General features: G+C 40.7%; 1 protein-coding gene and 1 pseudogene across 1 annotated transcript in view; both read left to right on the forward strand.

The window, feature by feature from the left end:
- Positions 1 to 840: 840 nt before the first annotated feature.
- Positions 841 to 5,075, forward strand: LOC110197360 (trafficking protein particle complex subunit 3 pseudogene; annotated as a pseudogene).
- A 6,320-nt stretch (positions 5,076 to 11,395) lies between these two features.
- Positions 11,396 to 26,738, forward strand: part of CDC42BPB (CDC42 binding protein kinase beta) — a 145,064-nt gene continuing 129,721 nt past the window's right edge. The window contains exon 1 of the mRNA XM_020971138.2: positions 11,396 to 12,020. Coding sequence (XP_020826797.1) covers positions 11,846 to 12,020 — 175 coding nt within the window. The 5' untranslated portion in view covers positions 11,396 to 11,845. The remainder of the gene's footprint in view (positions 12,021 to 26,738) is intronic.

Consider the following 26,738-nt stretch of genomic DNA (forward strand, 5'->3'; position numbering starts at 1 on the left):
CCAGATTTTGTATTTAACCCTGGAGGTGATGTGGAGTCATATTCATTCAGTTACCAAGTCTTTATCAGTTCTACCCCTGAAATAGCTCTTCCTATCTGTACCCTCTTTTCCCATTTGCACCCCAGTAAAGGTCTTCCTTACCACCCACCTGGACTACTAAAAAAGCCTCCTAATGGATCTTCCCACTGCCATTCTCCTTGCCATCCTTTACAAATACCAGAATAATTTTCCTTGTCCATAAATCTGGTAATTGTTTCTCTTTTTGAAAAAAGAGTACCACTTGCCTGGCATTCAAGACCCTTCACAGTGTGGAGCCATCCCCCCTTTCCAATCTTATCTCCTTTCACTTCTCTCTGCCCAGTGGATGCTCCAGACAAACAAGAGGACTTTCAGCCTCCTTGCTGTCCACGCCCCCTTCCCCCATGCCCAACACAGAGCACTATAATTTCCTGGAACCAAGCTATTCTCTGTGCCTGGAATGTTTTGCCCACCTTTGCCTTTAAAGACCAACTTAAACATTACCTCCTTCAGGAGGCCTTCCCTTATGCCCCTGTTGATTCCTCTTCACACCTCACATGGCATTCCGTCTTGTACTTTTCTATTGTACCCATCATGTAACATTGCTTATTAGTTATGTTTTTGTCTCATTCCTCTAGTAGACTATAAATTCCATGAGGATGAGAGACTAAGTGGCATCACATCTTTATGTCACCACCCCCCAGCACACGTGCACATAGTAGGTACTTATTAAAGTCTGCTGAATCGAATTGCTCGTGCATCACTCCCTGCTGCCTTTTCAATCCCAGGTGAAGTTGAACAGGGTATTTCGGAAGCACTTCCATGCAGGCTCCATGGGACCTAAAAGAGGCCAGCCAGGCAGGTGCCTCGCTAAGAGGCTGCCCTTATCTTGATCTGACCACTGTCTTCTATTTCTTAAATTCCTTTAATCTTCCCAAAGTGCGAGGTTAGTGGATTTTTCTAAAGCCATTAGAGCAGCATCTTCGCTATTAGCTTTCACAATCACACTCCCCTTCCAGGCTTTCTCTTCCTTAGTAAATAAAGACCTTGAGGTGAAGCCAAAACCAAGGCAGCCCTGGGCCTAGAGTCTGACTAAAACTTGAAATGCCATTTTGTTCATGGAGCAAACAAGTGTTGATGTTTACAGACCATTGATGGGAATGGGAACCCACTTGCTTACTATGAACCCCCCACACTATTCTTGATAGGATCTGCTTTTATGTAGAATTTTTCACCTCACTTTAAGGAAGCTTATGATTTTTCCTATAGTAGAGTTTGTGACAGAGGTAAGGAAGCTAGTGCAGCAGAACAAATCCTTTGTGGTGATTACCCAGGAGCTATTTATTCATGTGGGTTTTCATTAGGTGCCATCAACTCAGCTGCTCTATGTCTACCAAGAAATGTTAAGTGCCAATTTCATGTATCTTGTTACTCTTTGACACTAGCCGTGATATTATGTAAAAACACACTAAATTTGTAGTAATGGGACCTGGGTGGTCTGGCTGACACCAGAGCCAGCATTTGCCACCTGCAGAATGAAGAATTTTGTCTTGGGGGAAATGGGGTGCTCCTGAAGGATTCTGAGTAGGGAATGATAAAATTAAAACTTACTTTGTTTCATTTTTTGGAAATAATCCTAGAAATAATAACTCAAAGTGTATGGAGAATTTCCCTCACAACAACACCATGAGGAAGGCAGTACTGTATAAGCATTATCTTCATTGTACTCAGGAGTTCAGAGAGGTAAAGGGATTTCCCCGGGGGTCATAAGGCTAGCGGGCATCAGAGTTAGGAGTTAAACTTAGGTCTTCTGACAGGGCTTACTTTAAGAGGATCAGTCCGACAGAATGTGAAGCATAGATAGGAGAAAAGAGAGAAAAGAAGTGGAAATGCTTCTCAGGAAGCTATTATAATAGGGCAGGTGATCAAGTGCCTGATGGAGGGCAGCAAGTAGCTGGAGGAATGGAGAGAAGGGGAAGGATTTGAGAAACACTGTGAAGAATTAGGTGACTGCTTGAATCCTGAATGGGGTGAAAAGAAGAGTCAGCCACAACTCAGATTTCAAGCCTGTTTGACTGGGAGGATAGTGGTACCATCAACAGAAATAGGCAAGTCAGAAGGAGGAGATGTTTTGGGGAAAGATGAAGAGCTTAGCTGAGTACGTTTTGAGTGCGCTGGCAGGACACACAGTTTTCACAGCAACCGGAAATTCAGGACGGGAACTTAGGTGAGAGTGTGACACTTGGGAATCTTACCTAATTCATGATTTTACATCAGCTCTCAAGGGCTCAGTTATCTCTATGCAGATATGATGTCTAGATTTATACTGTTTTCAAGTATTAGTCTCTATTCTGAGCTAGTTTTTTTTTTTTTTTTATCACCAGCTGCCTTTTAGGGCATCTTAAGCTGGATGTCTCATAGGCAGCTCAAACGTAACAGGTCTATGAAGGAACTTGTTATCTTATTTCTTAAATCCTAACCTCTTCTGAACTTCTGTTGTTGTTGATGGCACTCCCATTCTCTCATTCCCCCATGTTTGCAGCCTTCTGTAATCCTTGACTCAACCCTCACTCCACATTGTCAAATTTTCTTCTTTCTGCCTTCATGATACATCCCCTTCTTTCTACAGCCCTCTGCCTAGTTTAGACCCTCCTCACTTCTCTGTAAAAGCCTTATAACTGGTGGCCCTGACTCAAGTTTCTCCTCACTTTTATCCATCCTCCATTTAGCTGCCAAGGTGATGTCTCTGAAATATAGGTCATGTCAAACCAAGTCACACTACCACTACCTTTCCCCCATTCAATAAACTCCAGGGGCTCCTTATTACTTCTAGGATCAAACATAGTCATTTGTATGGCATTTGAAGCTCTTCCTAACCTAGCCCCCCCCTAAGTTTCCAGTCCTTTTACACTTTACTCTCCTCTGCACTCCTGAATCCAGGTATCTGCTGTTCCCTTTTTAGTGTTGCTGCTTTTGTGCTGGCTGCCTTCTGTGCCAGGAAGGAACACTCCTTTCCCTCACTTCTTAGTCTTCCTGGCTTCCTTTGTGTCAGCTCAAATCCCACATTCTACAGAAAGCCTCCCACTCTGAGATTGCCTCCCATCAACTTTATACATATCTTATATGTACCTAGTTACATATTGTTGATTCTCCCGTTAAAATTTGAACTCCTTACTTTTTTGTTGTTGTTGTTGTTGAGGCAATTGGGGTTAAGTGACTTGCCCAGAGTCACACAGCTAGTGAGTGTTATGTGTCTAAGGCCAGATTTGAACTCCCATTCTCCTGACTCTAGGGCTGGTGCTCTATTCACTGAGCCACCTAGCTGCCTCTCTTACTGTTTTTTTTTCCTTGAGAATGAACTCAGAGGAAATATTTTATTTAATTCTGGTGTTTCCCTTTGGGTATAAGATCATGGAGTATTCTACAGTAGGAGAAAATATAAACTCTTCTGTTTGGCACTTAAACCTGTGTACTCTGGTTCCAGCCTCTTTTTTCAAGCATATTTCCCATTACTTTTTATGCACTTATGTCTCATTCCCAACTAGTCTATTTGCTGTTGCCAGTATAGGACAACACATTTCCTGCTTCTATACTTCATTCTGCAGGTGGCAAATGCTGGCTCTGGTGTCAGCCAGACCACCCAGATCCCATTACTACAAATTTAGTGTTCTTTACATAATGTCATGGCTAGTATCAAAGAGTAACAAGATACATGAAATTGGCACTTAACACTTCTGGTAGATGTAGAGCAGCTGAGTTGATGGCACCTAATGAAAACCCACATGAATAAATAGCTCCTGGGTAATCACCACAAAGGATTTGTTCTACCGCACCAGCTTCTTTACCTCTGTCACAAACTCTACTACAGGAAAAATCATAAGCTTCCTTAAAGTGAGGTGAAAAATTCTACATAAAGGCAGATCCTATCAAGAATAGTGTGGGGGGTTCATAGTAAGCAAGTGGGTTCCCATTCCCATCAATGGTCTGTAAACATCAACACTTGTTTGCTCCATGAACAAAATGGCATTTCAAGTTTTAGTCAGACTCTAGGCCCAGGGCTGCCTTGGTTTTGGCTTCACCTCAAGGTCTTTACTTACTAAGGAAGAGAATGCTCATCCTCCTCACCTTTGCCTCTTGGAATTCCTAACTCTCTCTCTCAAAGGTTCAGCTCACATGCAATATCCTAAACAAATCTTTTCCTCATGTCCCCAGCTGCTAGACTCCATTCTAATTCCCTTGTAAGTATTTCATATTTATCTATATTCATACTGTTTATATCGCTCCTTTCCCCCATAGCAGGATGTAAGGTCAAGGGTAGAGATTTGGTTGTGTCCAGTGTGTCCCTGTATAGTGCCTCATATGAGGCACTTAATAACTTCTTGAATTGAGTTATATTAAAAAAAAAAGGCTCTGGCTGTGCAGCCCACAGCCCACAGCAGGGCTAGGGAGCTAAGGGGTAAGGGATAGGGGCAACAGGGAATAGGTGAACAGTCCCAAGGTGGGGGTGGTGTTGGTGGCTGGCACCATGTCAGAGGCAAGCCAAGTAGACTGAGGTACTGAGAGAAAGAAAAAGAGTTTTCAGCTTTTTACCCTGACCTAGCTCTGGTCACTCAGCTTTGCAAGGACTATGAAAACAATGAACATGTTAACAAACAACTGGATGAAGTGGGCTACAATATTGGTATCTGACTGATAGAAGATTTCCTGGCTTGGTCAAATGTTGGCAGGTGCCATGCCTTTTGGGAAAGTGACATCATTGCCAAGGCAGCATTTAAAATGTACCTGGGAATCACCAGCTGGAGCCTAGCCAGTAACAAATTCTTCCAGATCCTGGAAAACAACTCCCTGGTCCATTTCATGGAGCTTCCTGATAACCACTCCTTCTTCATTCATTCCAACCTTTTTTTGTGGGGTGTTAAGGGGAACCCTGGAGACAGTCCAGTTGGCGGTGGGTGTGAAGTTTATTCGAGACATTCTCAAAGGAGACAGGGGTGACAGAAATCAAGATGAGGTTCATCAGGTGGATTGAGGACAATCTCCCAGCTAGAGAAAAGTAAGATCTGGGGGCAGTGGAGATGACCAGCTAGGGCATTTGCTAATTCTCAACCCTCCCCTGGGGTTGTAAAGTCAAAGTATCCCCACCTTAAAGAACCCAGTGACTCTTTTAAGATGTTGCATATTCTTCTAATTTTGTTTCCATTTTCCTTGCTAATGAAAGATTTGATATTATAAAAAACAAAAAACCTGTTTTTACCTTTTTTTGGGTGGTATCTCATGATTACTACAGTGCCTGGCACACAAGTGCATAATAAACTTAATTTGACCAACTTAATTCCACAGGCTCATCTTTAAAAATTCACTGTCTTTACACGATACTATATATCTTAGCCCTAGTGTGTACATATCTCCACATAGTTTATTTTGGGGGCCTTAATATAGTATATTTAATATGAGTACTTATTTTGCCCTAAAGTAGAAAAGACAACATAAATACATTCTAACTTAATTAAGCCTCTAGTGGTCAGGAATGGTGGCAGGTGCCTGCACCCTCTACTACAAAAGGAGGCTGAGGTTGGTGGATCATTGAGCCTAGGAGCTACAACAGTAGGAAGAACTGATTAGGTACTGTCTTTGTAACAAATACTGCTGTTTGTTCTTCATCTTTGAAGGGGACCAATGACGTCAGGTGGTGATGTCTTGACTTTGGAGTGAATTGGATTTAAGTGAGGCAGAGTTGCACAAAGTAGTCAGCCTCACTTTCTCTTCTAAAGTCATCAAAGTCTAGTGCCAAGATAAAAGTCAAGAGGACTGGCAATGGCCTGGGATGCAGTGGATGACCTTGCAGTCTTTGATGTCTAACCAAGCTTTAAGCACTCCACAGGGTCTGCTTTAGCTGCCTTCATGGCTATTGGAACAAATTGTCTCATGCGGGTGGGTGGGTGGGGAGGAAGGTGTCTTCCCATGCTTGGGATAGATATCTCCCTAACTCACTGACGGCTTTGAGGTTTGTCAGCTGCCTTCAACCTGGTTTAGTGTGTTGCTGAGACGGTTTACTGGGGTGTGGCTGCTGTGCATGCTACAGCTTTTTAGAGCCACAGGTGAAAGTTGGGTGACTGGTTGGACACCAAAGATGGATGAGCAGCCCCGAAAATGGCTTGGCAAGCCCTCATACCAGAGGTGTTAGTGCTCCCAGCCCCATATACCCCAGTATTAAGTACTGTACTATAGGATGGTGAGTTCCTTAGAGTAAAAGGCTGCCAGGTTGCCTAAACAAAGGTAAACCAGCTTAGATCAGAAACAGAGCTGGTCAAAGCTCCTGTGTCAATCAGTGACCTCTTAGTGGCCACTGTACTTATAGCCTAGGTGAGATAGGGAGACAGTCTCAAAAAATTAAAAAGACAAGAAAAGAAACAAAATCCTCCAAAGCTGGAACAAAGGTCAAGAGAGATTATCTCTAGCTATGTGTGGGTCACTCTAGTGGCATCTTAGAGTAATTAAAGGAGTGCTGGATTTGGAGTTAGAATACCTGGGTTGAGTCTTGGCTTGGCTATTCACTAGCTATGTAACTCTGGAAAGTCACAAAGTCTCTGAACCAATTTCCTTATCTGTAAAATCATCGGGGTTGGACTCAGTGATCTTGGAGGTCCTTTTAGCTTTGAGACCCTCTCAGGCACAAGAAAAAAAAGGCAGCAGGAGGGTTTGAGACTCAGGAAGGCATCAGGCTACTGCTTTTGCACCAGAGAACAACTTTTTAAGGGGCACAGCCTATCAGCCTGGGAATCACACTGCTTCCAATTAGCTGATGTATTACACATTTTATCGAGCTACAGATATTCCAACTGTCATACAGGGGCCACTGAATTACTTTCTCCACAATGAACTAAACTTTACCTACATTGCACAGCTTCTCCAATCTTAGAATTGCAAATAGTGTAAATAAATTAAGGCAATAAAAAAACCAAAAAGATAGAATACAGAAGCAGGAGTGCTAAAAGGAAAGGAAGAGAGATAGGAAAGGCCAGCACTGGTTTCTTTTAAAAAAATGCAATACTGTTCATTTGTATAGCATTTAACAGTTTCCAAAAGCTTTCACATTTATCGTATTTGATTATGAGTAAGTGTGCAAGACAAAGATTATTAATTATCTCCTTTTAGAGATGTTGGAGAAATAACATGCCCAAAGTCAGACAATGATCTACTCACTCCTAGTCATCTGTTACTGTTGTTTGTTTTCAGTCATGGTCTGACTCTTTGTGACTCCATTTAGGGTTTTATTGGCAAAGATACTGGAGTGGTTTGCTATTTCCTTCTCCAGCACATTTTACATATGAGGAAACTGAGGCAAATAGGATTAAGGGACTCGACCCGGGTCACACAGTTAATATCTGAGGTGTCTAGTCTACTTTTACTATGTTACATTGCCTCAAATTTAGTACTTTTTAAAAAAACAGTAAATTCAATTAACATCTGCTAAGCACCCACTTTGTATACAGCCTACATTAGGCACTGGAAGAGATACAAATGGTCTTGGTAGTTTTCTGTTTAGTAGGGGAATAACACATAGTATATAATGCACAATAAGTTAGATGCTAAATAAAACTTATTTATTATCACTTATGTGGGACAGGAGACTGGGTGTGGTCGTGGAAAGCAACAAACAATTCTGGGACCTGGGGCAGGCTGCACAAAATATGCCTTGGGCAAGAGGTGGGGGGGTCACAGTAGCTCCCCAAAGGGGTAAGAGGTGGCTGCTAGAGAAGTTATTATGGGGGAGGTGAAGGAAAGACATCTACTGGGATGCAGTCACCCTGGGGGAAGAAGCACCAACTGGCAGATTACTATTTTATTTTTCTTGCTAACTAGGTGCTAGTTGTTTTAACTCTCTGGAAAGACAGCTATTTGTTTAAATATTGTCAATTGCAGCACCTAAGGGAAAAGCTCTGATCACACAGCCTTAGTTACAGCTCTGGCTTCAGGGGTAAAACCTGTCAGTTTTTAAAGGAAGGGTAGGAATTCAATGTGAGAGGTACACATTCCAACCACTGACGATGGAGGAGACAAAGAAACAGGTGGGCTGGTGCTTCAAGGAATAGTCTAGTTTATGTAGAGCTGTTGCTTGCCCTTGGTTCTTGAAAGGGATCAATGACATCAGGAGGGCGATGTCTTCACTTGCAAATGAATTGGATTTAAGTGAGGCAGGGCTGTGCAAAGTCATCAGCCTCACTCTCTCCTCCAGTAATTGAAGTCCAATGACAAGACACAGATCAGGATGAGCGGCAATGGTCCCTGACGCAGTGGAAGACCTTGGCCTTTTTAAGCTAAGGTCTTTCTCAGGTCTCAATTTGCTTGAGGCAACACCCATTCTGCAGTTAAAGCCTAGGTAGAATGGGTTGAAAAGAGTACCATGAGTTGAAGCTTAGAAAAGTAGGGTGGTGACAAATTTTAGAGGACCTTGAATGGGAGCAGAAGATTTTGAACTTTATTTTGTAGAAAGAAGCCATTGGCATTTTTTGAACAGATGAGTGACACAATAAATCTATTCATAATGAACGTGGTTGTATGAAGGGTGAATTGGAGGGGAGTCAAAATAGGAACACCTATTCAGGAGTTCCTGAAATAAGTCTATGTAGGTGGTAATAAGGGTTTACGTTAGGGTGTTTAGTGGCAATAGAGTAGAGGGAGGTAGATGTTAGGTGGTGTAGTTGATGAAACTTTAGAACTGGAGTCAGGAAGAACCCAGTTCAGAACTAGTCTGACACATAATAGCCCTGTGACCCAAGGCAAATCATTTAACTTTTGTCAGTCTGTTTCCCCATCAGTAAAATGGGGATAACAATAGCACTTAATCTACAGGGTAGTTGAGGATAAGAGATAATATATGCAAAGCACTTGGCAAAGCTCTATACAAATGCTGTTATTTTTATTGTGTAGGTGGTATCTTTAGGTCTTTCAACATACATTTAAATGCTGACTATGTCTGTGCCAGGTGTTAGGGATGATTAAAGACATTCTTAGCTCTCAAGGAATTTATAATTGAATAGTTTGCAATGATTATTAGATTGTATACAATCTGATACTGAACTTTACTTCCTTTTTGTAACATGCTTTACAAATACTCTCTTAGTCTACTACCTTACTTAGACTAGAGCCCATTTCTCCCCCAGAAACAGCCCAATCAAAAACCATAATATCTCCTTGGTATTTCAGAAGTGTGGGTGACAAAACAACTTCCAGAAAAGACCTTTCCCTTCTTGGAACTCAGAATTTTATTTATCCTTGATTTAGGCACTTACCATATATTACTTTTGTATTATTTATGTATTTGTTACATTGTGCTTGTTAAACTGTGAGGTCAGTGATGGAAAGGACTTAGTCATATACAAACTTTCCAGTGCTCTCGACACTGTAAGGAACAAAACGTTTGTTGAATTAATTTGAATGCCTAGGAGAAAAATAAATTACATATACATATATGTATGTGTGCATATATAGATGTATGCACACGAACAGACATACGTATGTGTGTGTAGATGTAATTTGCACAGAATCACTGTTCCACCATGCAGGTGTGTGTATGTGTGTATGTATATTTATATATACTAGTTATAAATACAGTTGTTATATAATATATATATATATATATATATATATATATATATATATATATATGCAGACAGAATCATGATTGCACCATGGGGATGTGTACATGTAATGTTTATAGGTGCTATCTGTGCCCCACCTATGGCAGAGGCTTCACAGTTTGTACTGGTCTGATCAGTCACAGTCCAACATACTGTCCCCAGTAGTCCTGTCATTTAGTCCATTCCTAATACAATCTATAGTTGCAATATGTATGTACATACATACACATACAATAGCTGTAAAAAAGTTTATGTGTTTGTGTGTGAATACACACCCAGCCAGCCAGCCATGGTAGAACAATGATTCTGTTTGTGTTTATACATGTATACACCCATCCACCTCCACAGTGAAACAATGATTCTCTATGTATATATACTATGTGTGTATATGCACCCTCTATATATTTCGCACATATATATTTTTATACATACACACATATCCACCTACTCCCATGGTGGAACAATGATGCTGTGTTACTCTGCGCAGACACACACACACACACACCATGTATATAAACACTATATATTTTGCACATATATATGTTATACACTACATGAGTATTTACACACACACCTGTCCATGGTGGAACAATGCTTTTGTCCAAAGTACTACTAAGATGGTCGTGGATTACATTGCTTCCAAGCATCAAAGGCCCGTTCTCCGCCCGACCAAGCCTCGGCATTGCGGGCCTCGCTAGCTGACCCGGAGGCCGTTTCCAGGGAGCCGCCAGCCAGCAGGTGACCCTGACTCACCCAGCCGAGGAATGTGCCCACTTACCGGGAGCCGGCGGCGCTGCCCGCCTCCCGCGCCTCCCCGAATCCCGATTCTGATACCCGAGGCCAATGCGGGCAGAGCCACCGCGCTCCGGACACGGATGCCCCCGGGGAGGGGGCCACCTCCAACGAAACCTCGCTCCCCGCCCCTTTCCCTCCAGATCTGGGTGTCCCCCAGCGCCCACGTGGGAGCTGGGGGCAGCCCTCGATCCCCTCCAGCTCGGGTCCCCTCCGCCCGGGGCCCTCCCGGGGAGGCATTCGCACCCGTCAACAGGCACAATTCAGCGGCGGGGGAGGGGCTGCGGGGTGGCGGGGCCAAGCTGAGCTCCGGGGCCTGACGAGGCTCGAAGAGCCGCGGTCGCCGCCCTCCTCCCGAAAGACACGTTTCCTCTGCTCCCACGCGTGGTCAGCCCAATCACGGACCTTGCCTCCCTGCCTCCCTCCCTTCCCCCGGGGAGTCCCGTGCGCGCCCCAGCCCACTTCCACAACCGCCACGCCCGGGAGCCGACGGCGGGCACGCGGGGCGGGCGGGGGAGGGGGCAGAGAGCCCAGCTCCGGACAGGAAAGTCCAGGGAGCCTCGCCCACCCTCCTTCCTCTCCCTTCCCCCTCCCTTCCCTTTCTCCCGGCCTACGGCAAGCGGCGAAGACCCTGTCCGGGGTGCGCAAAGGCGAAAAGGGACAGCAGCGGAGGGAGGAAAATCAGGGAGGGGAGGAATTGCGCGGTGAGGTCAGCGCCGCGGAGGGGACGGGAGGGGCAGGGCGAGGCGGGGCGGGGAGGAGGGGGGCGGCGGCCAGCCCCTGGATTGGTTGGCTAGCAGGCTGGCTGGGAGCTTGCGCCCCGATCCGGCCTGGCTCACGCACCCGGCTCGGGGTGGAGGGGAGGCGGGGAAGGAGGCGGGTAGCTCTGGGTGCTGAGGCGACTGGCGGGCGGGCGGGCAGACGGACGGGGACGAACCGACCGAATCTCCGGAACCCGCCGCCACCGGAGGCCGGGCGGGGTGCGCGTGCGTGGGAGAGACGGCGGCTGCGCGCGCTGAGGGCGCGGGGTTGGTTGTGTGAGTGCTTGTGTGTGAGGAGCGGCGGCGGCGGCGGCGGCGTCGCGGCTAAGGTGGGGAAGGGGCGGCCTGTGTGAGGGGCACCAGCCCATGGCCCCGAGGGGCCAGGGGCCCCAAACCCTTCGCCTCTCGGGAGGAGCCCCAGAAGATGTGGGCTTAGTGGAGAGCGGCCGCTGCCGCCCCCGCGCCGTTGCCTGCTCCGGGGCTCCTCACTGCCCAGTCCCTCGGTCGCCGGGGGGCTCGCTCTAACTCTGGGCCGTGGATAGTGGCGGCCTCCGCCTGGCCGGGGCTTGAAGGCGGCGGAGCCGAGGCCGCCCCGCGCGCGGTGTCCTGAGCGAGCGAGGGCGTGCGGGCATCATGTCGGCCAAGGTGCGGCTGAAGAAGCTGGAGCAGCTGCTCCTGGACGGGCCGTGGCGCAACGAGAGCTCGCTGAGCGTGGAGGCCCTGCTGGACGTGCTCATCTGCCTCTACACCGAGTGCAGCCAGTCGGCCCTGCGCAGGGACAAGTATGTGGCCGAGTTCCTCGAGTGGGGTAAGCGCGAGCCGCCCTCCCCTCCCTCCGCGCGCCGCGCCCTCCCCACCCTTCGTTGTGCTCCTGCCATCCTCTTCCTCCTCTGGACCTCCCTTCTCTGCCCCTCCTCCCCCTCCTCCTTTTCCTTCCTTCCTTCCATTCTCCCATCCATCCATCTTCCTTCCTTCCTTCCTTCCTTCCTTCCTTCCTTCCTTCCTTCCTTCCTTCCTTCCTTCCTTCTCCCTCTCAACCCCCTTTTCTCTAATGCTCCTTCTCCCCATCCCCTTTTTTTATCCCCCTCATCACATCCACTCCAAACCTCCTTCACCTTCACTCTTTTTTCCCCCTTCCCTCTTAGAGGGCTGCATCTCCTTGCTATACCCCTGACTGCGCTAATAGCACTCACTATACGGCTTCCTAGATCAGCCCCTTGGATATCATATCCTGCAGAGCTCCCTGGGATATCCGCTCCTCACCACCCCCACCCCTTTGGCTGCCGAACTTAACCCTTGGCCTCTTGTGCACTGCTCATGAGAGGAGTCATAAGCTGCTTTCGATGATGTGTAACAAACATTAAGTGACTGCGGGGATATGTGTTAAGTGGGGGAGAGGAATGTGTGGAAGGGAGGGGAAGATAGAAGGTAGACACGAAGTCTGCCTTTCTATTGTATTATTACTTATGGTGTTCTCCCCCCCCCCCATTTCCTATTACTTGGGGCCTAGCATCCGTCGCTCTGTCAAAGGCTAGGAATACTTCCATGACCACTGTTCACATGATTCTTCCATGCCAGGATATCTTTCCGATAGCAGCTCCAGGGGTGTTGCATTTTTATGTCCACTGATATCATTGCCAATTAAATATTTTCAATGTAACTGCAATGTGTTTGTGATGGTATTAACATTTTTATCTGGGGGTAGCCTGAAATCCAAACTATGTAGGATAATAGACTTTTTCTCCTTTACCTGTTGGTGGAGGCTCTTAGTGCCTTGTTCGGCCCTCAAAATGATGCTTGAATAAATATCTCTAAAGGATCCATTAGGAGAAAAGTCTAAACAAATTTAAAAAAAAACTTTTTCGAAAACAATTCTTGTTAAGTAGTAGATAGATCTTTGCAAATTAGGTAAGACTTTTAGTTAAACCCTTTTCTATGTAAAAGGCAACATGGCATAGTAGACATAGTACTGACCTGTAATCGAGGAGGGCCTGGGCTTGAGTCTGGCTTCTGATACTGCCTGTTGACCCTGCGAAAATCACCTCTCTGTTCTAGGCAAGTCGCGGAGAAGATAGTAACCTACATCGACAGAGGTAATTTCCTCATCTGGGAGTTCCCAATGCCAGTGAAATCAAACTCCATTCCTATCCCAGTAGATTACCTAGTGTTGTGGCATTAAGGCACTTTAGTGTTCTTCCATACAAAGGAAAAATATCCCAAACCATGGAATTACAGATCTAGAATGCACCTATTTAAAATTCCACATTCTTCACATCTGTACTGTATGGGAATCTCATAGGTTCCCAATACTTTTCTTCTTATTTCAGATATAACTGACTAGGTTCTGCCAAGTATGTATAATGATTGGAACTCACTAAATTTATTTATATAAAATATGATTTATTGTATTCTTAATTAGGGACTTATGCTACAGAGAAAAAAAACCAAACCCAATTTTGGGATGGCATTTTTGTTTTAAACGTTGGGTTATTTGAGAAAATTTTTCTTAGTAAAATGTTAAGGTCACATGGAATTGACAAGAGAATGATGCACTAAGAAAGTTGCTGGTTCTGTTTAATTTCTGTGGTTGCCACCATTCGTTGTTACATACAGTATTAAATTGGTTTCATTTCCTTTGATCCCTTTTTCAGGGTCAATAGTACAGTGTCCAACTGAATAATTAACCAATGTTACATCTGCTTTTGAAAGGGACTATTTGAGTTTTTATACTTATTTTATTTATTTTCTAAATGCTGTGGCTTCCATTCCTTTATAAACTACTTGATTTTGAAAGATCAGGACAAGATTACGAGTTAGGGTATATGACAGTAAATTATCAGTTGTTGGATGATATAGAATTGATGTATTAGCTTTAGTAGAATGTGCAACCTGATAACTGTGTGGTAGTCATTCTTAAGACTGGGCAGCATCCATATTGGTATTCATTGTGCAGCTGAACTGACAACTAATTTAGAGTTCCAGTTCCCTGTAGCCCATTTGTAGCTCTAGTAACTGTAAATTGTAAGTGGACTTGAAAAACAGGAAAACAAAACTGTTAAGTGTGTGATACTAAAATTGGTAAATTTTAACTCTTAAGTTACAATGGTGTAATCATTATACATGATAATAGAGGTCTTCATGTAATTGTGTAACTTTGTATAAGTTATCATTAGGGACAAAGTATAGTTAAAACATTTTGGATATATGTGGCATCTTTATTCCAAATAACTTAACACTTTTCCAAAATTGGAAAGGGATATAGATAAAATTTTAGTCTTTGTTACCACATTTGTTCTATACTAAAATCTTGTAGTTATAAATGCATATTTCTTCAATAGATCTATGACCTCATTGATGTGGTTACTTCCTCCAAGTGCTTATTGTAACCCTATATAAGCCTTCTTTTCCTTGACTTCCCATAAATCTTCCATAATGGTTTCACCCAGTGCATTGGAGGCCTTTGTTTTAATCCATTTAACATTTTGTAGGTACCTACTGCAGCAGTAATGTCCATCTAACTTCAGTCAGTCATTTGATAAGCCTCTATTAAGCATTACAGATGCTAGGTACTCTTAGGTGCTGGGAATATAAAAACAAGAATGAAGCCATCACATTCCTTAAAGATCTTTCATTTTATGGAAGGAGAGAGAAGTATACAGTACGCATAAGCACATCAGAGAAGGTCCTGTCTGAGCTGAACTTTGAAGAAAAGTAGGAATTCAAAAGGTGAAAATAAAGAGGGTGAAAAGTGTATATGAAGAGGTTTAAATGTGAAGCAGAAGTGTTGGTAGTTGATCCCAGAATAGAAAGTTATTGGAGTTTTTGAACGAGGGGAATGCCATGATCAGACCTGAGTTTTAGGGAAATCACTTTGGTAGATTGGAGAGATAAGGGACCTAAAGGCAGGGAGACCAATTAGGTCTTTGCAGTAGTAGACCAAGTGAGACTTGATGAAGACCTTAAAATCAAGTAGTGTCTGTGTGAGTGGAGAAAAGTAGATAAATGCTAGAGTCTAGTAGCTAGGTATATTATGGAGGATATAGTTGATAAGACATCAATTAATTGGCTGTGTAGAGTAAAAGAGGGTGAGAGGATGGCGGGAAAGATGCTAGTGCCTCAACAGGAATAGGGAAATTCAGAAGAGGGCTGGGTTTTCAGAGAAGGATGATGGTTTTTATTTTGAACATGTTGAGTTTGAGGTGCCTGAGGTATCACCATTTTGAAATGACCAATAGACAGTTAATGAATATCCATTGACACTTGTTTAGAAGTCATAGTTGGTAATATGCTGTAGCCTCCTTGTGACCATCATGCATCTGTTCATAGCTCTTTGTCACCCACAATATTTTTTGGAGATTATGATGTTCCATTATTTGTAGACACATAGTATTCCTCTGAGAATATTGGTGTTTAAAAAAAAGTTAAGACTTTTTGTGTCAGGAATTAGCTACTCCCTTACACATGTATCATCTAAATTCCACATGGATTATTGAACCATGTGTGTTCAGTCATCTGATTATTAGTGTCATTTTCAGATAGAATTTTGTTTTTATTTGGGAAGCATTTTGGGGAATTTCTAGCTTTTCAGTGAAATTCCTTTCACTTAGAGAAAGGGAGAGTACTTTCTTAAGTTTCATCTGGTTACAGTTTTAACTGCAGTGATAGCACTATTTGTACTTACTACAGTAAGGAGAGTTAGTATAATAACATTTCATTATGATTTTAATGTTATGTACAGATATTTTTATATATGCTTGTCCTGAATTAGTATGGTAAGGTGTTGCTAGTAAATTTGGACCATATTTTGGATTATGTGTTTCAAAACTATTCTAGACATGTAGATCTACCCTGTGGAGAAGGTTTATTAGCAAAAGGAAGCTAACTAAAGTATCTAGGATAAACTAAGAAATCTAGTTGTAATTGTCATCATAATTCACGCTTACAGAGTGCTTTAAAGCTTATTAAAATGCCTCTTTCATTATAATCATAAGCTTTAGATAGTACAAGTATTTCCCATCCCATTTTACAAATCAAGAAAATGAGGCTTAGAGTTTATGACTTGCCCTACTGAGCAACACAAGTGAAAAATGTGATTTGAAATAATATTTACTGACTCCAAAGTCAGAATCCTGGAAGTTATTGAATCAAACTTCCTTCGAAATTAACATACAAATTCAGCCTAGATTTTTCTGAGAAATTGCTTTTTTAGGAAATTTGAAAGTAGACAAAAGAAGTTTAAATCATGAAAGAGAAGGATATTTTTGACTGTTCTAATTGTCCTGGAGGTTGTATTGGAAGGACAATAGTTTCCTTATTTGTCTTTAATTTTTTCTTCAAAATGTAATTCAATTAATTTTCTTTATTGAAAGAATGAAAATATCTTCAAATAAAAATTCTGTCTTTTGTAAATTTCTTTTAAATTATTTTTATAAAATTCGCAATTTAAAAAGCAAGCCCTATACCACAAAATTTCAGAGTTGGGAGACCATATAGTCTAAGACTGTTAGCCGTTTTTGTTCTGTGAGATCCAGAGTTCATTCTCGTTAGCACAGAAAACAGATGCAAATCTATCTTTCATTCTTCTCTTTGTAGCATATATAACAGCCCCATCCAACTAAGCATGGGTCCCATTTTAAATCTTCTTTTCTTCAGTATAACTTTAAAAAAGAAAAGAAATTTTTTGTTGTCTGAAGCTTTCCTTTGTAGCCTCATCTCTTGATCTTCAGTGCTTCTGACTTTGGTCATCCAACATTACCTGCCACCATTGCTTCCATCTTTACTTTTTTTCTTTTTAAAGAAATTTTTATTAGTCTCTTTTGTTTTTATATTGCCTAGATTTCCCCCTGTATCTCTCTTCCTCCCCTTTCCCATTGAACAATCTCTTATAGCAAAGTTTTTAAAAAGAGGAAGATAAAAAAATTTGGCAAAATGGATCAGTGCATTGACCAGTTCTGACTTTGCATATGTAATCTTCTACATCCATGAACTTTGACCTCTGCAAAATGTGGAGCTGTCAGTCAATCAGAAAGCATTTATTAAACACTTAGGATGTGCCAAGCAATGTGCTTAGTGTTGGTGATACAAAGAAGGGCAAAAAAAAAATTTCTAATCTCAAAAAAGTGTACAGCTTAATGGGTACAGGAATGAGCATTTATTAAGCATTTACTGTGCCTGTGTCAGGCATTGTACCAAGTGCTTCATCGATATAATCTCATTTTGTCCACGCAGCAGTCCTGTGAAGTAGGTGGGTTATGATCCCCATCGAAGAGTTGAGGAAACTGAGTAAGGTTAAGGGTCACACCTAGTAATTGTCTCAGTCTGAATTTGGACTCGGGTCTTCATGACTCCAGGCCCAGCTCTCTTTCTACTTCTCAACCGGTAAGCATTTAGGTACATAAAAGATATACACAACATATATAAGGTAATCTGAAAGATAGTAATTGGAGGACCGAGAAAGGCCTCTTGCAGAAGATGGAATTTGAGGTGACTCTTGACAGAAACCAGGGAAACTAAGAGGCAGAATTGAAGGGGATGGAGCATCCCAGGAATGAGAGATAGTCAGTGAAAAAGCAAGGAGTCTGGAAAAGGAGTGTGTTGTTTGAGGAACTGAAATTAGGCTAGTGTAACTAGATTGTAGAGTTTTTAAAGGAGAATAAGATGTAAGGAGGCCAGAAAGATGGAAGGGGGCTGCATGATGAAGAGCTTTAAATGCCACACAGAGAAATTTATACTTGGCCCTGCAGGTAATAGGGAGCCACTGAAATTTATTGATTGGGGCAAGGGAGGGACTTTAGCATTAGAAAAATCACCTTGGCAGCTGAGTGGAAGATGGATTGGAGTGAGAAGAGACTTGAGGCAGGGAATTTAATCAAAAGGGTATTTCAGTAGTCCAGGCATGAGAGACAATAGGAATGTCTGAACTAGAATTTGTATAGAAAGAAGGGGATGTGTATGAAATGATGTTATGGAGGTATAAACAGTGAGACTTGGCAGAAGTTTGGATTTGTGGGGTCAGTGGAAGTGAAGAGTACAGAATAGCACTGAGGTTATAAGTCTGTGTGTCTAGGAGAATAGTAGTTCCCTCAGTAATGATACGGAAGTTTGGAAGAGGGAAAAATTTGGGATTAAAAGACAAGGAGTTCTGTTTTGGACAGGTTGAGTTTGAGATATTTACACATCATCCAATTCAAGATGTCCAAAAGTCAGTTAGAGATAACATGATTGTAGAGACCAGGGCTGGATATGTAATAGATCTGGGAATCATCAGCTTAGGAATGATTATAGAATCCATGAAAACTGAAGAGATGTGTAAGAGTCAAAAGAAAAAGGGGCCTAGAATAGAGCCTTGGGGCATACTCACTGGTAGTGCAGATGAAGATGCAGCAAAAGAGACTATGAAGGAACAGGATGGATAGAAGGAAAACCAGGAGAGAGCAGTTAAATGAAAACCTGGAGAGTGAAGTATATCCGGAACAGTGATCAAATACTGCACAGTTCAAGAAAGATGAGGATTGAGAAAAGGCTGTTAGATTTGGCAGTAAAGAGGTAATTGGTAACTTTGGAGAGGACAGTTTCAGTTGAAAAATGAGGTTGGGTTTAGAAGAGAGTGGTATCTCTTGCTTGGAGCCAAGTTTGTTCTTTATAACCTTCCTTCCTTCCTTCCTTCCTTCCTTCCTTCCTTCCTTCCTTCCTTCCTTCCTTCCTTCCTTCCTTCCTTCCTTCCTTCCTTCCTTCCTTCCTTCCTTCCTTCCTTCCTTCACTCCTTCACTCCCTCCCTCCCTAAAAAAGATGAGTAAGTTGGTTAGAAATGTCCTGTGTATGGAGATTATCAGTCTCTTACACAGCTCCCAGGGAAGTATTTTGGTGCAGTGGCAAGAATGCTGGATATGGAGTCAGGAGTCCGTGTTGGTATCTCATCTCTACATTTTTCCTATAGAGGACTAACATTGCTTTGTATCTTACAACTTGATCTGTACAATTTATTATAATTCATCAGTTTTCTGGTTGATTTTTATTGATCTTTAGGTAATGGGTTACAAATCATATTTTTAAATAAAAATTTTTGTGAAATGCCAGGATTTTGTAAGAGAGAGCTTTGGATATTTCTCCCTTATTAGCAAAGGGTGAATTAAGTGGGTCCAGAAAAATAATTGAATTATCTCATCTCTGCTTTGTTGGTGTCTTTTGCATGAAGTTTTATTTATGGCGAGAAAATAGGCTGGTGATAAAAACCAAACAAACCATTGTAGGAACATCATAAAGCTAAAAGCATCTAGAGCTAATGAGGTCATTTGATCTTGCCCTTCGGTTTCAGACAGCAAGGAGGGTGCTTTTACCAGGTCTTAAACATATTTCTGTGGTACCTAGACAAATTCTGTTCATTCACTTCTGTCATGAAAAGCTGTGAACAGGAAGTTCTACTTTCCTTTCTTGACTTCTGCCTTTAAATATCCCTTTTTTGCATCATCCCATACTCACCATTTCTCACTGCTATCACCCTGGTCCAAGTTCTTATTACTTGTGTTTGTTTTGTTTTGTTTTGTTTTTTTGGTTAGGCAGTGGGGTTAAGTGACTTGCCCAGAGTCACACAGCTAGTGAGTGTTATGTGTCTGAGATCGGATTTGAACCCAGGTCCTCCTGACTTCAGGGCCAGTACTCTATCCACTGCACCACCTAGCTGCCCCCGCTTATTACTTTGTGCAGTGATAGAAATAGCCTCAAGTCTATTAGCTGGCTTCCTGCCTCTAGTCTAACTTCCATACCTCTTCAAGTGATGCTTTTATTTCTCTATCAAAAGTCTTTTCATGGCATTGAGATGGATGGCCCTGGGTTTTTCAAGGTTATACCAGCAGAATACAAGTTTGGATTGTTTTCTTAAACTGGAAAGGCTTTTGAGTAGGCAGGATGGCATAAGAGCGTTGGTCTCGGAGTTAGGAAGATGTTAAATTCAAGTATTGTGTCAGACATTATAGCTGTGTGATCTTGGGTAAAAAAACTTGAACTCTGTTTTCTCGTCTGAAAAATAAAGGGATTGGGCTTGATGGCTTCTTAAGGTCCTTTCTGAGTCCATATATGTGATCCTATGTGAATTGAACTGTGATCAACTATGTATCTCTTGTCAGAGAATCAGCTGAATTCAGAGGCTCATAATGAATATTTTTACATCCAAACTTTTGAAAACTTGTCTACAAAGTTGAAGAGGGATTGTGAGCTTGTTATTAAAGGAAATACCCATGCCACCAAAAGCACAAATTGTTAAAGTGTTGAAATGAGCAGTACAAGTTGTGCTTAATCACATCATTAATCTTATTAGAAATTCACACTGGGTTCCCTGTTCCTTTCAGCAGCATTGCAGACCCCTTCACTTTAAATACAACTTTGGTGGAACTCTTAAAGTAAATATTCTTAAATGATTGTAAAAAATGCTTACTGTTATTTATATCATACAGTGTAACCCTGAATTTTAAAAATTCCATTTTCAGATCAATTTTATTTTTAATCTAACAATATTATAAGCAAATTAATAGATGAAAGTGATTACTATCAATAAATATTTTATACTTAGAAATTGTATTAGGTATGTTAGTTCACACTGTGGTATGTCAACAATTTTTTACCCTTTTATGTAAGCCACCTGATGTTTAGAGCTTTTTTTGCTCATAATTTTGCTGAAAAACATAATTTTAAAATTAAATTTGTATTTTGTTAGCAAAATGACCCCCTTTCTCTCATAGACTTTTAAAAAAAATTTCTCAGCTTGCCCCATTACATCAGGATCATTAGAAATAAAATGAGATTAGAGATTGTTAGTGTCATATTTATTTGTCTTCTGTTAATAGAATTTGTTACCGGATTAGGTTATTGGATGGTTTTTTTTCCTGATCTCTTCAAACTTACGGATTTTACCCATTGATCTGTAACAAAACCAAACAAAACTAAGACTATAAAAGGTATTATTTTATAACTCTGCTGTGACAAACTGATAAATTGTGTGCGTTATTGGGAGTACTCAATGATGGCTCCTTGTTGTTCTCAAATTGAACTTTTTAGCCACATAATCAATTATTTAGGAGTCTACATTGACTGTACACATAAATTGTATGGACCCAACACAGATGGCAAAGCAGCTAAGGTTGCTGTGTTTTCTCATTTGCCATTAAAAATTTTCCCCAGAAACTGTAGTACATAATTTGAAAAACACTAGTCTGTGGTATAAATTTTAAAATCCTCAACCCAGCTCTCAAGACTCTCCATAATAGAACCCCATTTTGTTTTTTGGCAAATTTATCTCATCTCTACCACAAATCCTTTTATATACAAGCAGTTCTTCTTACTCATGGCAGGCATGCTTATTCCTCTTCCATATAGAAAAAAATTCTAGAAAAAAGTTCATAGAAAAAGTTCTGTGCTATTGTTCCCCCTTGTGATGAATTCCTCAACTATAAAATGAGGGGGTTTGATTAGATGAACCCTCTAAGGCTATTTCTGACTTTTTGTGATTCCTTCTCTTCTTGTCTTATTATTTATATGTTTTACTCATTCTTAACGATTCAGTCAAAATCTCATACCCTCCAGTAAGTGCTCTGTTTCTCGCCCCCTTAGTGGGGGACTGCGTTGACTTCCTCCTCATTTTCAATTTTTATGGAACTTAGCTATACTATGAAACCTGGCAGGGGCTCTATGTACTTTTTCTTTATATCCCTAATTATTAGCACAGTGCCTGGCACATGGTAGATGCTTAATAAATGCTTGTTACTATTTAAATATAGGATAGGAGAAAGTAATGTGTTTTGTTTGCTTAAAAGTACCTGATTTTATAGGTCTGAATGTATAATTTCTTCAGAGGCCCTTATTCTTCTTTTTTTTTTTTCAGGAAGACACAATCATTTATTCATTCATTCAGCAAATATTTATTGAGCATTTTCTACATGCAAATCTCTGTGTGAAACCTGGTTGGGGTTGGGGGAAAGAGGAGGAACGAAAGGTGTGTAAGGCACAGTCCTCCTTTTGTCTTTTTTTTAAATTTTATTAATTTATTTTGATTTATTAATAATCACTTCCATATGCTTTTGAGTTGAAAATTTTTCTCCCCCTTCCTCCCCCCCACCCTCCCCAAGACGGCGCACAATCTGATATAGGCTTTACATTTACATACCCATGATACATATTTTCACATTAGTGAAGTTGTAAGTAAAAATTAAAACCAATAGGAGGAACCATCAGAAAGATGAAACAAAACTCAACAGAAGGTAAAAATAAGTGATAGCGATTCGACTTCCATAGTTCTTTCTTTGGATGTAGACAGCATTTTCCATCCCGAGGCCAGAGGCCCTTATTCTAATGCTGCTGTCATGCTCAGGTAAAAATGAAAACAAAACAAAACGAAATTTACTAATGAGCTATGTTCCAAAAGTTTGATTGCAAGTTGGTTGTTTGGAACTTGGAATACATCTTCCTATAGAGATGGTGATTAGATTCCTAGACCATAATTTTGATAAAATGGCAAATATTTGCAATGAAAAATAGTAAACTTTTCTGTGGTTAAAATATTGTCATTATTTGCAGAGAATTCTGATTACTTTGAATTTGAGTCCCTACTTTTCTACATATTTGATCTTACATATGAGAGTAATCTCTCTGAGCCTCAGTTTCCTCATCTGTTAAATAAGGTCTGGACTTCATGATCTCTAAAGTTACTTCTAGCCTTTAATCTTATGATTGTGGCCAAAATAAATAAAATTTAATGGGAATTACATCATTTAGGTAAAATTTAAAAATGTAGTGAGTACAGTGTGCTGTCTTAATAGGAGTGCTTAAGTGTTAAGTTACCAGTTACCAGATCAGTGGCTTTGGATTCAGAAGACCTGGGCTCCAATTTTCTCTTCCCACTTTTAACTGTCTTGTATGACTTTGTCAAGTCACTTAACCTTCCTGGGTCAATTTGCTCATCTGTAAAATGAGAGGATTAGCTTAATTGACCTCTGAGATCCCTTCTAGCTCTTCATATATGATCCTCTGATCCCTTCAAAAATCTTGGAAGCAGAATAAGAAATACCTTCAATTCATTTTTCTAACAAATACCAGAAGTAAAATTCTAAGGTGAACCTACCCATATCAGAAGAAGGGAACAGTAGGCTTTGGAGGAATGAATTAACTTTTAAAGGCATCTGTCCTTTTATTAATTTACCTCTCTATTGCATTTTCATCTTGTAGTGTGAAAGTACCCAATGAAAATAACTTTCTCTATTCATTTTCAAATCAAGATGGATTAAACCAGTAGTTAGACTAGTCTTGATTATATGTGGCTCCAAAGTGTGTTCTTATTTGAAAGTCAAGATATTACTACTTAAGAGATGTAAATTTTATATTTAGAGGCTATGTGTTTAAAAGCAATGATTTATTTTAATATTTTTAACTTAAAAAAACAAAAGATTTATTTATTGATTCACTGTAGTTAATTGAAGTACACACTTAGGAGCTGTTGACCCTGGGAAATAAACTCTAAAATTGACTTGTTTTGTCAAGGTGACTGATTTGAAAATGTATGATCTACCCTGAAAATTGAAATACAAATCTGTCAAAGTTCAGCTCTACTACCTTTAGATAATTACCTTCATTTTTCTGGGCTTCAGTTTCTTTGTCTGTAAAAACAAGGGGTTGAATTAGATGATCTACAAGGTCCCTCTTAGCTTTTACCTTCTCAGATTTCTATTTGAGAACTTCGAAGCCATTGGAAGTGATCCATCTTTAATGTAATTATCATGGATATTTAGGGTATATTTTTACTCTGCTATAGGAGGACACCACCAGAAGGTTGGCAACCAGGTGATAATGGGTTTTTTTTAATTTGTTTTGTTTTGGCCAATTAAATTCAGCAAACATTTGTTGAACACTTACTATGTGTAAGGAAGGAACTATGTAAAGCCATAAACAACCCATGAAGACTATCTACTAAAACATAGAAGGCTTGTGAAATGTGAATTTAATATTAATGAAGTCATGTTAAGACAAGAAATATACATAAAATAAGCCTGGGTTCCTTTGATAATTTTTTCCCCTTCAATAAACTCTTAATTATCAGCATAGAATGCATGTATATTTTCCAAATATTTGCCAATTTAGTTGTTGAATTTCTACAGAAATTTAAGTTAGATTATATAGTGAACTTATTTTTTCTATTCTTCTAGTTTATTCAGAACCAAAAAAAGATAAAGATTTCTGTCATTTTAAATGATCAGTTTCTCACTTTAAAATGGATTATCCTAAATGTGGAAAGTGTTATTTTTGTAGCTGCAAATGAAACTGTAAGTGTAAGCTTGTTATGGGCATAGACCATTTTTTAAAGCTTTCTTTGTATTCCTAACAGTTTTTGCTCAAAAAATATATATTGAGTGAATAGTCTCTGATCAATAAAAGTTTATTAATCATCTTCACTGGTTCAGTAGTGTTGACTTCCTTTAAAAATTCATCAGCAGTCATTTATTTCTGGGATAGTTTTACCTTTGTCTAGGAATTTATTATGGTTTATGGAGGAATAATAGATATTCAAATCACAGCCAACTCTTCATTGGCAGTTAGGATTTTCCCAGATCTCTCCATCTACTGGCTGCTTCCCTGCTTTCTGCAAACATGATTATGTTTCCATAACCCTTTAAAAAAACTCTCACTTGATCCAACAATGTCCAATAGCTGTCATTCTTTATCTCTCTTATCCTTCATGACTAACTGCCTTGAGAAAGCTAATTATTCTCATTTTTTTGACTTCCTTTCCTCTCACTTGATTCCAAACTCTTTGCATTATGGTTTGCAACCTTATTCAACTGAAATTACCCTCTCCAAAATTACCAGTTACCTCTTCATTGCCAAATCTAATGGCCTTTTTTCAATTCTCATCTTTCTTGTTGAACTATACAGCATTTGATCACAGTTTCCTCCTGGATACATTCCACTTTCTGGGTTTTTAGGAAACTGCTCTCTCTTGCTTCCCCTCCTATCCATCCAGTTCTCTCATGGTCCCCTTTGCTATATCTTCATCTCCACTACCTGTGGGTGTCCCCTAAAGCTCTATCCTGGGCCCCTTTCTCTATACTCTCTCTCTGTGTTCTCTTCAGTCCCCATGGATTCAGTTATCATCTCTATGCAGATGATCCCCATATTTATATATATAGCAATATGCTCTCTGCTGAGCCACAGTCATACATCTCTGTCTTCCTCTTGGACATCTTGACCTGGATGTTGCATAAATATTTCACACTCAGCATGTCCAAAACAACTCCTCGTCTTTTGCCCTCAATCGGATCTTCCTTTCTTTTAAACTTCCCTATTACTACTGAGGGCACTGCCATCCTCCAGTTACCCAGACTTGTAACCTTGGTGCTGTCCTGTACTTCTCACTTATATTCACTCCGAATATCCAGTCTGTAGTCAAATTTTGTCGTTTCCACCTTCACAACATCTCCCATGTTTCCTTCTCTCTGCTCTTACAACTCTCCCCTGGTACAGGTCTTTATCACCTCATACCTCTGTTACAATGTCCCTACCTCTATCCTGCTTGTTACAACCCATTCTTCACTCAGCTGGAGTGTGATTTTCCTACACTGCAGGTATGACCATATCACCTCCCTACTCAGTAAATGCCAGGGATTTCCATTTACCTCCAGGGCCAGGTATAAATTCTGATTGATTATTAGAGTCTTTCACAATCTGACCCCTTATTAACCTTTCTAGTCTTCCTATACCTTACTCCCACATACTTGACACTGGACTACTTGCAGTTCCTCAAACATGACCTTTACACTCTTAATTCCCTATTCCTTGCTTTTTTATTGGCTGTTCCGCCTCCTACCCCACCACCCCACCTCATCCCCTCCCCCATGCCTGGGATACTTTCCCTTACTTCTGTTTCCTGCTTCCTTCATGATTCAGCTCAGATCTCACCTTATACAGGAAGTCTTTTCTGCTTTTCAGCCTTCATCAGTGCCATTCCTCTGAGATAACTTTCCATTTATACTGTATAGATCTTGTATGTATGTGTTGTCTTGAATATTGTCTCCTGAGTTAGAATGTGAACTTCTTGAGGTCAAGGGCTATGTTTTGTCTTTATATCCCTAGTGTTTACCACAGTGATACATGGTAAGGGCTTACTGAATGATTGTTGATTGACTGAATTGAGAATATTGTCAAAGTAATTTAGAGAAAGGCCACAGTATATGAATTATAAATTACTGCTATTACATGGTGATACCATTGAGCTCTGACATATCTTAAACCTATTGTGTGCATTTTTTTCCTAAAAGCATTTTAGCCTAAAAAAATAAGGCATTCAGGTTTTGAATATTAAAAGAATTACTGATTTTTATGTTTTTTGGCTTAAATGATTACCTGTTTCATAGTGTCTAGTGCTTCCCTTTTTCTGTTGTCTGCTTCCCTTCCAGTAATAGTTTTTTTGGGAGGCAGGACTACTGACAGTAATTTTGATGAACTGTAACATTTATTATCTGATTAAATGTCACTAAATTATTGTAGT

Source organism: Phascolarctos cinereus, unplaced genomic scaffold (assembly GCF_003287225.1).
Source record: "Phascolarctos cinereus isolate Bilbo 61053 unplaced genomic scaffold, phaCin_HiC Scaffold_2;HRSCAF=192, whole genome shotgun sequence".
NCBI lineage: Eukaryota > Metazoa > Chordata > Mammalia > Diprotodontia > Phascolarctidae > Phascolarctos > Phascolarctos cinereus.